General features: G+C 45.4%; 1 protein-coding gene across 11 annotated transcripts in view; it reads right to left on the bottom strand.

The window, feature by feature from the left end:
• Positions 1-14,206, bottom strand: part of TIAM1 (TIAM Rac1 associated GEF 1) — a 382,148-nt gene that overhangs the window by 80,637 nt on the left and 287,305 nt on the right. For all 11 annotated transcript variants that reach the window (XM_082723635.1, XM_082723632.1, XM_082723631.1 and 8 more), the window contains 4 exons: positions 12,398-12,583; positions 6,192-6,338; positions 3,591-3,665; positions 913-1,083 (listed from right to left, as the gene is read on the bottom strand). In XM_082723635.1, coding sequence (XP_082579761.1) covers positions 913-1,083; positions 3,591-3,665; positions 6,192-6,338; positions 12,398-12,583 — 579 coding nt within the window. The remainder of the gene's footprint in view (positions 1-912; positions 1,084-3,590; positions 3,666-6,191; positions 6,339-12,397; positions 12,584-14,206) is intronic.

Below are 14,206 nucleotides of genomic sequence, written 5' to 3'. Positions count from 1 at the left end.
CAATCCCCCTTTTTGCAAACTGACTGTGATGTGAGCCCAGGGCCAGGAGCTACGGCTCTCTGGGCCTCACTTTCTCCATCTGTGTAATGGGTCGGGGGCATCAGTTCTTTCTCGGACTTGATAGAACTAAATGGGACTATCAGTGCTATCAATTGTGTGAAAGTAAAAACGGGCCCATGAGGAAAACTCTTTGCTTTCCTCTTTGCTTCCCCCACTCAAGGGACTTCCAACGGCTGCCCGTCGGGAGTGAAAAAAAATAACACCATGTTGACCTTGAAAAAGATTAGGAAGTTTCTCAGCTTCAAGTGAAAGCAGAGAGAATGAGCTCAGGCATCTGTCACATACTCACACAAAAAGAGGCTAATGCTCTGTTTTATAGGAAAGGGAGTTTCCCATCCTAGAGGTCACACGTATTTCTTTCAGTTTTTCCCTCCCCAGATGCAACGGCGTGTCTGCTGCTGTCAAAAAGCAGGTTATACACAGCACGCAAAACACGATACCATTAAATACACGCGTGTGTGTGCGTGTGGAAAACAGAAGGGAAGACAGATGCCAGACCGTTTACAGCATAACTTCCAGATCCTGGAAGGGTGGGTTTCACTCGCTTTGTTCTTTACCCGAATTGTCTACAATTTTTGCAATGAGTGTGTGATATGCTCATTACAATTCTATGAAATACACATATTGAAAGAAGCTACTTAAAAAGAATCCCTCTCCTCCCAAAGCCAAAGAATTCGCTTCTGCTTATTATGCATACGATCACAAAGGATTCCCAAGCGGCTCCGAGGGGAAATGGAGGTATACTGGGAATGCCTGCCTCTCCAGCACGCCTCCCAACTTCCACGTGCACCGTGGGAAATTCCTCCAGCCCCCTCCGCTCTTCTCAAGGAAACGACCCAAGGAACTTCATACCTTGCAGATCAGCTCCAGGGTGTCCCGGGCAGTGTCCCCGGGCCGGACGACGGTCAGGGCTGGCTGGTTATTTGGCAGACAGAACCAGGACGGAGTGAAATACTCATGGACCCAAATGTCACAGTCGGGATTGTGCTGATGGACGCTGGGCAACACCATTTCTTTTTCCCTCTACGGTAAGAAATCAAGTTAGCCGGGCAACAGTGGTAGGGCTTTGCGCTTTTCGATCCCCAGGTCGTACGCAGGGATTAATTATTCCCGTGAACATGGCCCAGAGCAGAGATGGTGGCACTGGCTGAAGAAAGGGGCATTCAGAGGCAGGAAGAAGTTATTGAGAGAAGAGCTTTAATAGAGTAAGGAAAGATTTCTTAGATACGGTTTCTTAGACCTGGTCCACAGCATCCACAGGCGGGCCGTGTGTGAGTGAGTGGGCACTGAAATTTGGAAGAAAGAGAGAAATGGCTCATCCATTCAGCTCAGTGTTCTTGCTAGGATTTCTTCCACCAACCCGCCTTAATTTAGAGCAGGGAATTCCTGCAGCAAGAATATCTACGGGTGAGTTCTGTTTCAAAGGCAACAGTGAGGCCCCAGGGATGTTCTTAAAGAAAAGATGATGCTCTAGCACTCGTATTTACGGGGACCATCGTCTCTGTGCTTGCATTGACTTCCAGCACAGTTCTGGGACAGAAACGGCCCCATTTCCCAGGTGACATTCAGGGAACCTCAAGGCGTGATCTTTCTGGCCTTCTTTGGCTGTTGCCACACTCCATCCTCCCCACCACTCTGCGGGAGGGCCGGGGAGTAGCGCCCAGTTTATAAGGATGGGATATGTGTGCATTCAGTGGTTGGGTTAATCTAAGTCAGGCAGCTAAAACCCTCCACAGCAATGAAGCAGGGGTCCAATCTCTTTGAAATAAGGAAACAAAGAATGATGTTAGATTTCAGCAATGGAGAAAGAATACTGATGGGCAAGATGTGCTCTGATAAGACTTGATTATTGGTTTAAAACCAGGCCACCAATCAGTAAATACACATCTATAGGTTACTAAGAACAAGGCTGGTATTAACAAATTACAAGAAGAAACAGATTTCCAAACAAAGGCTGACAGGTGGTAACATAACAACTTCCATTCACAAAAAGAACGAATCCCAGAATGGGGGACCTACTTCTGTAAAGGCTACTGAGCTAAATTCACTTGAGAAAACAATTTCAGCTCTGGCTTTGAATGATGTTGCATGTGCAGATAAATTAAACCCCCAAGGAAGGATCGGCAAAAAAAGCAATCCCCTTGGTTAAATCCCATTAACTAAAATCGGAATCTCCTACTGTCCCCATGCAGCATGTTAAAAAAATGATACTTAGCAATGGATCGGTCCAAGTTTTGCACCTAAACTGCTCTTTGAGATCAAGGCATTCTAGCCAAGAAACGGAATAATGAAGTATCTCCAAGAAACGGAAAAACAAAAGGGACACAGAAATCTAGAGGAAAAACATTTACGGGTTCCAGGATCTCTGTGTCTGGGGAGGATATCCCAACATTAAAAGCGAACTAATAATCGTATGCAATATGAGTTACCTAACTTCAGAAATGGCTCCATTAATATCAAAAACTATGCTTGGATCGCATATAGGTACAGCGATTTAATTACACCAGGTCTCATCAGAGGGAGAGAGAGTCTTTCAAAGAGAGGCTGTGGCTGGGTATTTCCAAGGACGGCTGCCTCTGTACCCACGATGACACGATCCAGGAGCAGTCCGAGCACAAAAGTGAGAGAAGGCCTGCCCGTGGCTGCTCGCCTCTCCTCCCCGCTCCAGTGGCCCGAACCCCGCCCCCATCCCCCCCACTCCCCGGCACTCTGATTTCAGAGGTTCGGCTCCACCTAGAACGCCAGGCTGCTGACGCGGCTGCTGAGTTGCATGGCAACCAAGGGCTAAACTCTCTGTCATATCGATTCGGAGTCCGAAAACCAGAGGATCCTTCCAAGGTCACATTGTCGACATCAGAACCCCCGAACAAAGAGGTTGCTGGTATCACTACAAGAGTCTTTAAAACTGGGGAATGTCCATTTATTTAGAGGCTGAAAAAAGGAGCCCAGGGGAAAAAAAAAATCAATATTCTTTATGGGCTTTCAATCAGAGCAGTTTGACAACCCCTTTTAAATCCAAGCACAAGGTTGGAACAAGTCTGTGAACCTTTAATTGAATACTTGTCTTTCAGGAGGCAAATGCAGTTTTTTTGTTGTTGCTGTTTAAAGAATATACTATCGGAACAGTTCTTTGAAATTAAGGGGAACAAAACAGCATGTGTGGGCAGAGAGGGAGGGCAGTACGAATTCACTTCTTGGGAATGGAAAGTGGATATAAAAGGAATCAGCAATGACATAAAATACTCAGCTCCCCAGAACCCAAATTTTGTCTTAAATTCTCGATGGGAAATTACACATCCAAATGGTAAGTATTGAAAATGTTATGGCAGCAGGAGCGTGTTCTCTTTGTTACCAAGTTTTACACATAAAAGGCTTTTCCACATTTTACTGACCTGTTACATAACTTTGAAGGTCTGATCATTTCGGTATTTAACAGAGTCCACTTAATTTTAGGATCCCAAGAAACCAATGAATTGTGTGATGTTGATACATTTGTGGTACTTTTAGAAAAGGAATGTGTTTATTTTTACCTTGCCATCTGGAACAGTGTCATCAAATATTCCCTCTAAAGATTTCTTTACAGCATCCGTTCCTTCACCGAACACCTGCACGTACAAAAGAATCATATTCAAAAAGACCTTGGGCAGGAGGGCAAACGAGGCATGGGAGGGGTACGGAGAATGGACACGGCTCTTAGAAAACATTACAGAGCTTCCAACTACTCCTCTATCAGATCCGTAAATAGGGAGCGCATTCCATGGTAGCAGACCATGGAAAGTACGTTCCTCTAACTGGATCACCTCCCCTGATCTTCGACAACTCGAAGAAGAAAGAAGCTAAAGAAGAAGAAGGAGAAGAAGAAGAAGAGAAGAGAAAGTTAGCTCTTAGATCTGGATAATTCATTTAGATTTAAAGACAATACATTTGCTAAAGCAATGATCTAGGTTTGTTCACACTGAAGAGTTTCTGCAGTTCCCTCCTAGACGTGATCAAATGTTTATCAATAATTAATTTTTCATACTCTGTGGAGTAGAACCCGAGAACGTACTTTTCTAGTACCTTCTACAACACAGAAAAGGTTGTTTTTTATTTTTTTATTAAAAAAAAAACAAAAAACAAAACAGAAATTTGTCTGTTGTTCAAAATTAAATGAATTCTGCTAAGTCGTCAAAATCTAAACATGGAGACAGGAGAAATAACACATATTGGCTCTAAACCAATCAGATACTATCAGGACCATACAGATGATTAAGAAAAAGCCTTTCTCCCGATGTAAATGAGATCGACAGAAACAGACGATTTTTGTCGATTTCAAAGTACTGAATTAGTAAGTAAATTTCTGTTGGTGTGCTTATGGCTAAGCAAGAAGATTTTGTAAACTCTTTAAGAAAAAGCAACAAGAATTGCTTGGAAGACATTGCATCACCCTTTGATTTTTTAAATACGTTAAAACATTCTCTTGGACTGGGTTAATGCGAGTCATCTACTTCGGCAGCGATGGGAATGTAACACAACTGGGCGCCTACACGGAAGAAGCAGGTGAAGCAAGGCTTTTGATAGAAAAGAAGGTCAAGCCGAGCTGCCAACCTCAAAGCCCTGGCATATATTTTAGTGGTGGTCTGAGCCCTCGGCCCTCACGGGATTCACATCCAACACCACACCACCTCTCAGAAGGAGGGGGAAGTCTTGACTGTGAAAGTGCCCTGTGGGTGAGCTTAGGCATGAGCCGCCAAGTCTCGTGTGATTTTTTTATGGATGAAATAATGACTTTCCGCCGCACCTGGGTGGCTCAGTCGGTTAAGCATCTGCCTTTGTCTCAGGACCCAGGATCCTGGGCTTGAGCCCCACTTTGGGCTCCCAGCTCAACGGGGAGTCTGCCTCTCCCTTTGCCCCTCCCCCTGCTCCTTCTCTCTCAAATAAATAAATAAAATCTTTAAAAAAAAAAAAAAGAAAGAAAGAAAGAAAGAATGACTCTCCTCTAAACTGTTTTTTCTTCAGATTTACACAGCAGCGAACTCCCAAGTAATAAACTCGGATGTCCCGCCTTCCCCAGAGACCACAGAACAGACCATAGGGGGTCCTGGCTACCTTATCATTTGCGACTCTGGTTTCCTGCAAATTCCATCAAGGACACAGATAACCCACATTTAAACGGTGAGCATGGCGGTCAGTGAGCATGGTGGTCAGTGAAACACAGGACATCGGTTTTCAGGATTGACATCTCTTTTAAACTTCAGTTCTTAAGCCCACTGAAGGCGGGGATTATCAGAACCAATAAGGAGGGATCTTTTTATGAAGGTGGTCAGCTGGCTTCTCACCATGCGTGAGGGCACAGAGTGAATCGGCAATCCTACCGTGCCCTCCACAAACGCTCACTGCCACCCTTTCCAGCCACCATCATCCATGAATCCAACACTCTCCTCCGCCTGAAAAGACCAACAACCATGTTTCTTCAGTCCCTAAAACCCGAACAAGTGGTCCTGGAGCCACTCGTTTCACAAAACCAGAGGAGAAGGATGACAATGACAATGGGGCAAAGTTCCTAGAAGTGACTCTAGTAGGACGGCGGTCTGGGCGAGAAGGGTTATAAGGGACAAGGGACAGCATCCGACTGTCGGAGGCCTGACCCCCCACCACTCTTCTTGGTGGTGCCGTTCGCCATGTACTGAGATCCCCTGTGAGCCCCAGCATCTGGGCGAAAGGCAAAGGAGCTACCCATTTAATGTCAACCCCAAAAAGCCAAGGGCAAAGAAACAGTCCAATTTCCCCAGCGGCTGCCTTTGATCCTGCACCGGAGGCAGCCTAAAAAACTCTGTGCTCAGGTGCCCACTTGGCTTCATCAACAAGCCCTGCTTTTTTCTGAAGACTCAGGATGAATTGTGCACTTTCAGGAGGTCTATAATTAACCAGCGTTCGGAAAGGATGCAGGTGGGGAGACAGGAGCCTGGTGATAGACTAAGAGCAGGGTTCAAAGTCAGGCGTACGCATTATCTACTAAAAGTCTAGTGCAAGCAACATCATGTGTCAACCAGCCGATGTGAAGGAGCAGCCAGGATCCATAAAGGCGCACACACCCCCTCACAAGGCCCAACGGGAGCTGGCCGGGGAAGCGACCTGGCCCTGCTTCCTACCTGATTGATGCTGGGGCGTCCCTGCTTCTTTTTGGAGGTAGTGTCCAGACCCCAAAGGGAAGAAAACCTGCTCCTCCGCTTGCTGGCGGATCTGGACATGGCCTGAGTACGACGTCTCACTCCCGTTTCCCCAGTGCGAGCTGCCACCTGCAAACAGTGAGGAACGACATCAGCAAGAGCGAGGGGTCAGGAGGGCTCCCCTGCTCCAAGGGGTCCCCGCGACGCCACACCTCCAGGGGGCATCCTTCCGCGTGCTGGATGGGACGCTGCCCGATTCATGAGTTACTTAATAAAGCCAATGGGATCTTCAAATTCATAGAAAATGTTATAAAAAGCCAACACTGACCCCACCGCCAAAGCATTTCATCTCTGACCCCTACACATGAGGACTTTGAGGGCCCTTCGTGGATTTTAGAACCAAAAGGCTGGCAAACTCCATCACGGTCTGAAATCACAGGAAAACACAGTAACAGAATGTATAGGTTCTGTTTCCAAGAAGTAGGTGCCCTTCTGGTCACAGGATTGACCTTGAGCAGTAAGTTAAGCTAAGTAAGATTCTCCCCGAATGCCACAGAGTTGTTTCTACGTTCTGGAAAAACGGTGCCTGAGCGTCGGGAAAAACAGGATGTGCTGGTTCTTGTGATTCCACGTGAAAAATCTAAACTTAACCCACTCCTCCACTGTTTTTCTCAGAATTCCGTAATTCCCGTCTTAGGCAAGTGACAGCGGTCCCCCAGTATCCTTCTCCCTCTGCCTCAGCTAGAGCAAGTCCCCAGGTAGCTGAGCACGTGGCTACCCAGAGCTGACTTCTTTTCCTTTATAGCAGGACATGCGCTCGTGGCAAAGTCCTGGACGATGGGAGAGAAGCAGAAGGGCCATACCACGCTGCAGGAATCATCCTCAAGAAGAGGGCAACTTTCCCCTTCTCCATCGCTTCCCTCCTCAACAAAGGAAGGTCCATATGCGAACTAGTTAGTCTAGGACATTCAGACAGAACCCTTTCCAAGGACGGCAGGACCATCAGATGGAAGGGACCTGGGTCCGTGAAAGGGGCAAAGCCCCCTTACTGGCCTTACGTGTCCTATGTTTAGGAAAAGGGGGAATAAAAGTTCTGTTGTGTTTTAAAAATAAATAAATAAATAAATAAAGGGAAGCTAAACTCTGTTGAGATATTTGCCAGATGCCAGCATCCCAGATAAATATTTCCAAGGGCATCCGCTCCCCCCTCTTCCCACCAAGTTTAAATCTGCCTCTGGGACAAGGGCTCAAGGAGATGCCGCATCTCGGTGAGGACTCCAGAGTTCTTCCCAAGCACAAGCTCAAGCTTGAAGTGTATCCTATGGGCTATAAGCGAAGTCCCAGGAGCTTAAGTGAGGTCCCACTTAGGCCACCCACGGGCTTTCCTTTCATATAAGGGAGTGCCAGGAGATACAGCAAGTCAGACTTGAAATGAAACCTCCCCACCCATTCTTTGTTGCTGGAGATGAGTCTTGGAACCTCCTTGTCATAGATTCCCACACGGGCCACTCCCAGGGTGATGACTGCCAACTGGCAGCAGTCTAGGGAATGAAACACCGTTGGGTAACATCAGGGCCCCCCAGCCATCAAGCACGGTGGTTAGAAGGCACACCTCTTTGGGCTTTTAAGTCCCCTAGAAGCTCCATGAGCAGATTGGCAAAGACATTACAAACAGGAACCCAAACAGCTTCTCTGCATGGGTATCAGGGGAAGGTTTTGGTCCCAAGTGAAAATAGGAAGATGAGATCTTGTGTTTTCCCAGCTTGGCAAAGAAGAAAACCCAGATCCGGGCAGATAAAAATCCCACATCCAACACCATATTACAGAAACAGCTCTGATCTAGGATTATTATGCTCAAGGTGCTGCTGAGGGGGACCAAAAAAAAATCACAAACCAAAAGGCACATGTCTACTTGAAACAGATAAACATTTTCTCTATTCTCCTCACCTTCTTAAAGGTAAACACAAGTTGTAAAAAGAATAAGCCTATAGTGTGCTCACGAACATCCATGCTCCTGTGATTCAATGATCAGTTAAGCTTATTGTCACAAAATGAGGCCAAGAACCACTAAATAAATGGTATTAAAGTTAAAAATCCTGGGGGCGCCTGGGTGGCTCAGTGGGTTAAGCCTCTGCCTTCGGCTCAGGTCATGATCTCAGGGTCCTGGGATCGAGCCCCGCATCGGGCTCTCTGCTAAGCAGGGAGTCTGCTTCCCCCTCTCTCTCTGCCTCTCTGCTTACTTGTGGTCTCTGTCTGTCAAATAAATAAAATCTTAAAAAAAAAAAAAAAAGTTAAAAATCCTGGAGGGGAAAAAGCGCCCATTTGGCCTCATATTTATCTACCTCCTTATTAACAGATAAATTCACCAACAGGCGCCTGAGTGGCTCAGTGGGTTAAAGTCTCTGCCTTCTGCTCAGGTCATGATCTCAGGGTCCTGGGATCGAGCCTCGAATCAGGCTCTCTGCTCAGCAGGGAGCCTGCTTCCGCCTCTCTCTCTGCCTGCCTCTCTGCCTACTTGTGATCTCTCTCTCACTGTCACATAAATAAATAAAATCTTTAAAAAAAGAAAAAACAGATAAATTCACCTATAGATACATGCACACACACATACAGGCAGCCGAATTGTAAATATAGGGCCAGTGTATTACCCTGATTATATATTCATATGTACCTGTATTATTACCTTGGTTACTTCCCTGTGGCACACATCAATACTGGATCAACCATGTCTATTTAATTGCTTCTTTCTTCTGCATCTCCCCCCACAAGAATATAATCTCCAATAGGAGAAGAACTTTGGGTTGTCTGCTGCTAGAAACCTGATCGCAAAAATAAGTGACATATGCCAGGCTTCCCATGTACTTGTTGACTGAATTGGAGAAAATAAATAAACCAACATCACAAAGCAAAAGCAGAGATCCTGCATAACGTGGTTCCAACAGCAACTCTTCAGTTTATAATTCTGGAAAAACTGAGCCCAGAAGAGAAACTTCTTTAAAAAAAAAAAAAAAGATTTTATTTATTTGACAGAAAGAGCGCACAAGCAGGGAGAGTAGCAGGCAGAGGGAGAGGGAGAAGCAGGCTCTCTGCTGAGCAAGGAGCCCTATATGAGCCTCGATCCCAGGACCCTGGGATCATGACCTGAGCTGAAGGCAGCCACTTAACTGACTGAGCCACCCACGTGCCCCCAGAAGAGAAACTTCTACAATCATAAATATTCTCAGTTACCGGTTGACCAGTTGGTTTAGTCTGTTTAACCAATGGGTGCTTCCCCGAGGGCTCTATTCTAAACTGCCGGGGGCACTAGAAACTGCTGAACTAAGTACAACCCCCAACACAATAATGACCCAAAACAAGCTCAGGGATTTGGGGGTGAGTAGGGGGGAAGCTGGCAAAAGAACTAGTAGACGAGAGCTCAAGAGTTTCTCAATGATCTTTGCCCAGACAATGCCTCCCTTTGTGGCCGGAACCTGATTACTCTATCATTCTGCTCATCTGTGCAAACAAGAACAATGATAACCTTCTTTCAAAGAGTACAGTGGGGACCCTTCAGTTAATTACTGCAAATCACTGAGCATTATGGGAAGCCCTCCTGGTGAATGGGACTTAAATTGTAGCCCAAATCTCCTCGCCGTCCCCCCCGCCCCCCTGCCCGGCTGCCCTCACACTTCTTCCTCCCATGCACCCCCCACCTTAAAAGAAGAAGAAGGGGAAAAAAAAAAATTCTGGACAAAAGCTGATTGAAGCCTGTTTCAATCCCAAGGAAAAAAAATTCCCTGGGGTCAAATGACAAGGAGAGGAGGAAAAAAATAAGTCTCCAATAAATCAGACTAAAATTCCCTACCCAGGATCTCCTACAGGAACAGATACCTGACAGCCTTGCCTAACTGGTTCTGTCTGAAGCAAAACCCTTCATGGAAAAGAGAAGTTTGCACGGTCACCTAGACACACGGGCACCTAGAACCACACTGCAGACGCAGCTGCGGGGGAGCAGGGAGAAAACACCAAAGGAAGAGAAAGCTGCACGTAAGGAATTAAATATCCTCCTTTGGGGGCACCTGGCTGGCTCATATGGCTAAGCGTCTGCCTTCGGCTCAGGTCATGATCCTAGGGTCCTGGGATCGAGTCCCACATCGGGCTCCCTGCTCCATGGCAGGAAGCCTGCTTCTCCCTCTCCCACTTCCCCTGCTTGTGTTCCCTCTCTCGCTGTGTCTGTCTCTGTCAAATAAATAAATAAGGTCTTAATATATATATATATATATATATATATATATATATATATATATATATTCTTTAAAATCACTGATCAGGGATGCCTGGGTGGCTCCAGTCAGTTAAGCGTCTGCCTTCGGCTCAGGTCACCTTCCCAAAGTCCTGGGATAAGAGCCTCACATCGGGCTCCCTGCTCAGCGGAGAGCCTGCTTCTCCCCCCAACTTGTGCATTAGCTCTCTCTCTCTCTGCCTCTCTCTACTTATATATAAAATAAAATCACTGCCCAAAAAGCCTAAGTTCCTAACTCTCCCATGTTGAACTGGTCAGACAGTCACAGCCTGCCCCTCAAAAGAAAAAGAATACACAAATCACAGATAGTGAGGCAGAGGAAATTAGACAGTCGGCAGATAAACTACAGAAGGGTAACAATACAGTGATTTACTTCCTTGTTTCAGAGAAGTCAGCTCTGATGGCTTTGAAGAAAGTGAGGCAAAGAAGTTTTAGGTGGATCACAGAATTATTTCTTATAAAAACCTCATGAAGCCCAGGAAAAGGAAAAAGGCCATTCGGATGCTTGGGGTTTAGAATTAATACGGGACCTGCACCATGGATGTCATAAGCTCCCATAACACAAAAGCCACCTCGACATTCTTGCAAGGCAGCCAACAAGAATTTTTATCCCAATTTGGGGTTTTTGTTTGTTTGTTTTGTTTTGTTTTTTGTACAATAGGCAAACTGAGATTTGGTCAAGTTAAAATGGATGTACAGGTCTCAGAGAAACAGCCCTAGAGCCTCAAACTAAAAACCATTTGCAAGATTAGACATCACAGCACGTTGACCCATCCCTACAAAAAAGAAAAGAGAAGAAAAAAGGACTTAATAGCTATATGGAGAGTTTGTAGCCAGGGAGAGCAAGAGAGACCAAGAGCTGAGCTGTAATTAGCAGAACAAATCAGGATGCCAGTTTTAATAACTCCAGAAATTGGTTTAAGACTTCTTTAAAAATGTAAATCTACCCCTAATTATCTGAATGATGACGCTAATCTATTTATAAAGAATACAAACGCCTCTGACTGAATTACAGCTCTGAACTCAATTGAAGGGTACAGCTGACACGGCAAGCCAAGAGCAGCACAGCCAAGGTCTTCCAAAGCCGCTTCTGGAACCTGAGCCTTAACATTTAATTCCGCAGCAAATGTGCTAAAGGTGCAGTACATGTTAAGTGGGTGTTGAGTTGGATGGGCTGAAACCGTGTTACTCGCACAGCAATTTTTGAGAAGAAAGGAGCCAAAAGTACATAAAGCTGTTCGCAATTTAGCAAGCACATAAAATTACAGACTGCAAACACACAACACGACGAGGCAATCTGCCGTTCCGGAGGTCAGGGGAACACTCTCCTTCCGGAGCAAACACGTTATGTCGGTCAGGCTGGAAAATCACGGAAGATCTTTACCTTCCTTGAACGCATCGGCTAGTCGTGACTGTCCAGAACTGATTTCCAGAATTACAATATTTAAAATTCGAGTGAGAAGGATGATCTCCAAAGAGATCTATGTTTACTAAATGGTTTAGATGATTTTGTGTGTGTGTGTCAAATATATGTATGCAGGAGAGAGCTCTCCACTTAACATTTCCACGAGGTTAATATCAAAAAAATCTGTATTTGGATAAAAACCAGGACACTGTCTAAAGATGACACGACTTATCAACAAACACTACACGCAGAGATCTCTTAAGATAATAACTTTCATGTCTTCTTTGCACGGTAATTTAGGGCCCATCAAGACAGGCGTTAAGTAATAAATTTCAGAACAGATTCAAACGAAGATCTGTACCCACCACAGAGGGAGGGGACACGTCAGACATCCACACATGGCAGTAAATTAGAAAAACACGGCCGACACTCTTGTCGAGTCCTGCTCAGGATTAACAGTCAAGATAAATATTTCTTAAACACACCTCCGCCTCTACTCACCAGGGCATGAAAGGACGATACAGAAAAGATCCCAAGACGGCCCATCGCCACTTTCGTTGGTCGGCTTGCAAAAGCAAGTAGCCTTTTGGGGTTTGGCAGCTCTCCGCCTTGGAGGCTAGCTAAGTAACAGCGGTAACGAAATAGGTCCATTTGGAACTGTTCAAGGTTTTGCTCCCAAACAAAGATCTACAGTGGTGAAAAGGTGAAGTAAAAGGGAAAACAAACGTTAACAACTTCATCCTCCATAAACGTTATAGATCTGTATGTTCTCAAGGTATTGATCACACTTGTAAGGGGTAAACAACAGGTACCCTAAGTTTCCTAGGGAACAGCAGCTCAAGACTTACTGTTTTCATAACTTAGTGTTTTTTCCCCCCCACAAAGATCTACAGTCATACATTCAGTTTGGTAAACAGAAAGTATATGTTAGTTGCTCTGTGTGTCCCGTTACAGATGTCACTTTTGTGGGCCATTGTAGCCCATCAGCTCCACGCTCTGGGCCACAAACCCAAATGTAGGATTTCTACCACTGGAGAATTCTAGAACTTACCAAGAGAAGACTTCTTATAGAAAGACAAAGAAAAAAAGGAAAAGTGAGGTGAATTAAAGATCACAAGCAAAGAAACCAGGAGCTATTGGGAAGAGGTCATGGCAGACAGTAGAGGGTGGGAAACAGAAAACACTAGAAGGTGAAGACTGAGGCTCTGGAATAGAATTCTAACCACAGGGTATATCCAAGATATGCATCCTCATTTTTCTTTTCTTTTCGTGTGTGTATGTGTGTGTGTGTGTGTGCCCTTGTCTTTCAAAATGGCAAGTAACACTTACTTTCTAAGACGGAAGTGATATTTAAAGATCATGCAAGAATGAGACTCAGTACAGGGTCTGGTGCACAGCGAGGGCTCAGTGATGTCAGCCATGATCTGGATAACGACTAATGGTGGACATGGACTTTTTACTTTGACATGAAATATAGTGTTTGCGTATGTCCACGTCCACAGCACTATTCACAATAGCCAGAAAGTGGAAAGAGTCCAAATGTCCACTGGTAGACAAACGGATAAACTAGGGTGTGTACAAAGATCCACTACAATGTGGATCAAGCCCCAAACATGACACAAACGGCAAGAATTCACACACAAAAGGTCATGTGTTATGTAATTCCGCTTCCATCAAACATCCAAAATGGGTGAATCCATTGAGGCAGAGCACCGGGAGCAGGGGAAGCGATTTAACAGGAACAGGGCTTTCTTTTGGGGTGAATGACGATGTCTGGCAACAAGACAGAGGTTGTGGGGGCTCAATATTGTGAATGAATGAAATGCCACTGAATTGGACACTTCGAAATGGGTCATTGTATGCCATGAGACCTTCGTGTCAATGACAATAAATACCGTGTCTGGTAACAGCGGGCAAGACCCATGGGACACCACAGGCTGGCCCATGCCATCAACCTCTCAGTGGTTTAAATTCACTTACCTACATAATTATTTCCTAAACATTAAGACAAAGCTTCAAAGCATGACTAGATGGCTATCACAGGCGTGGAAACAACTGAGTAGAAGACAAACGTGTCCTCTGTCTGTCACCTCACTCAATCCTTCTTTATACTTCTACTCAAACACTGCAACACATTTTTTTAAAAGACACTCTACCTTTTCTAAATTGAGGAATCGGGAGTGTGTCCCACCACAGCAGAGCACCTCATCAACCTAAGCGGGGGAGGGGAGCAACCTCCAGACTCGGCGACTTCACAAATGCCCTAGAAGGAGCATGGTACCAGTGGGAGTGAGAAGCCTCCTCTATTAG

Source organism: Mustela nivalis, assembly GCF_964662115.1.
Source record: "Mustela nivalis genome assembly, chromosome: 1".
NCBI classification, from domain to species: domain Eukaryota; kingdom Metazoa; phylum Chordata; class Mammalia; order Carnivora; family Mustelidae; genus Mustela; species Mustela nivalis.
The sequence above is the reverse complement of the archived record's forward strand: the minus strand, read 5'-3'. Positions and strand labels throughout refer to the sequence as shown.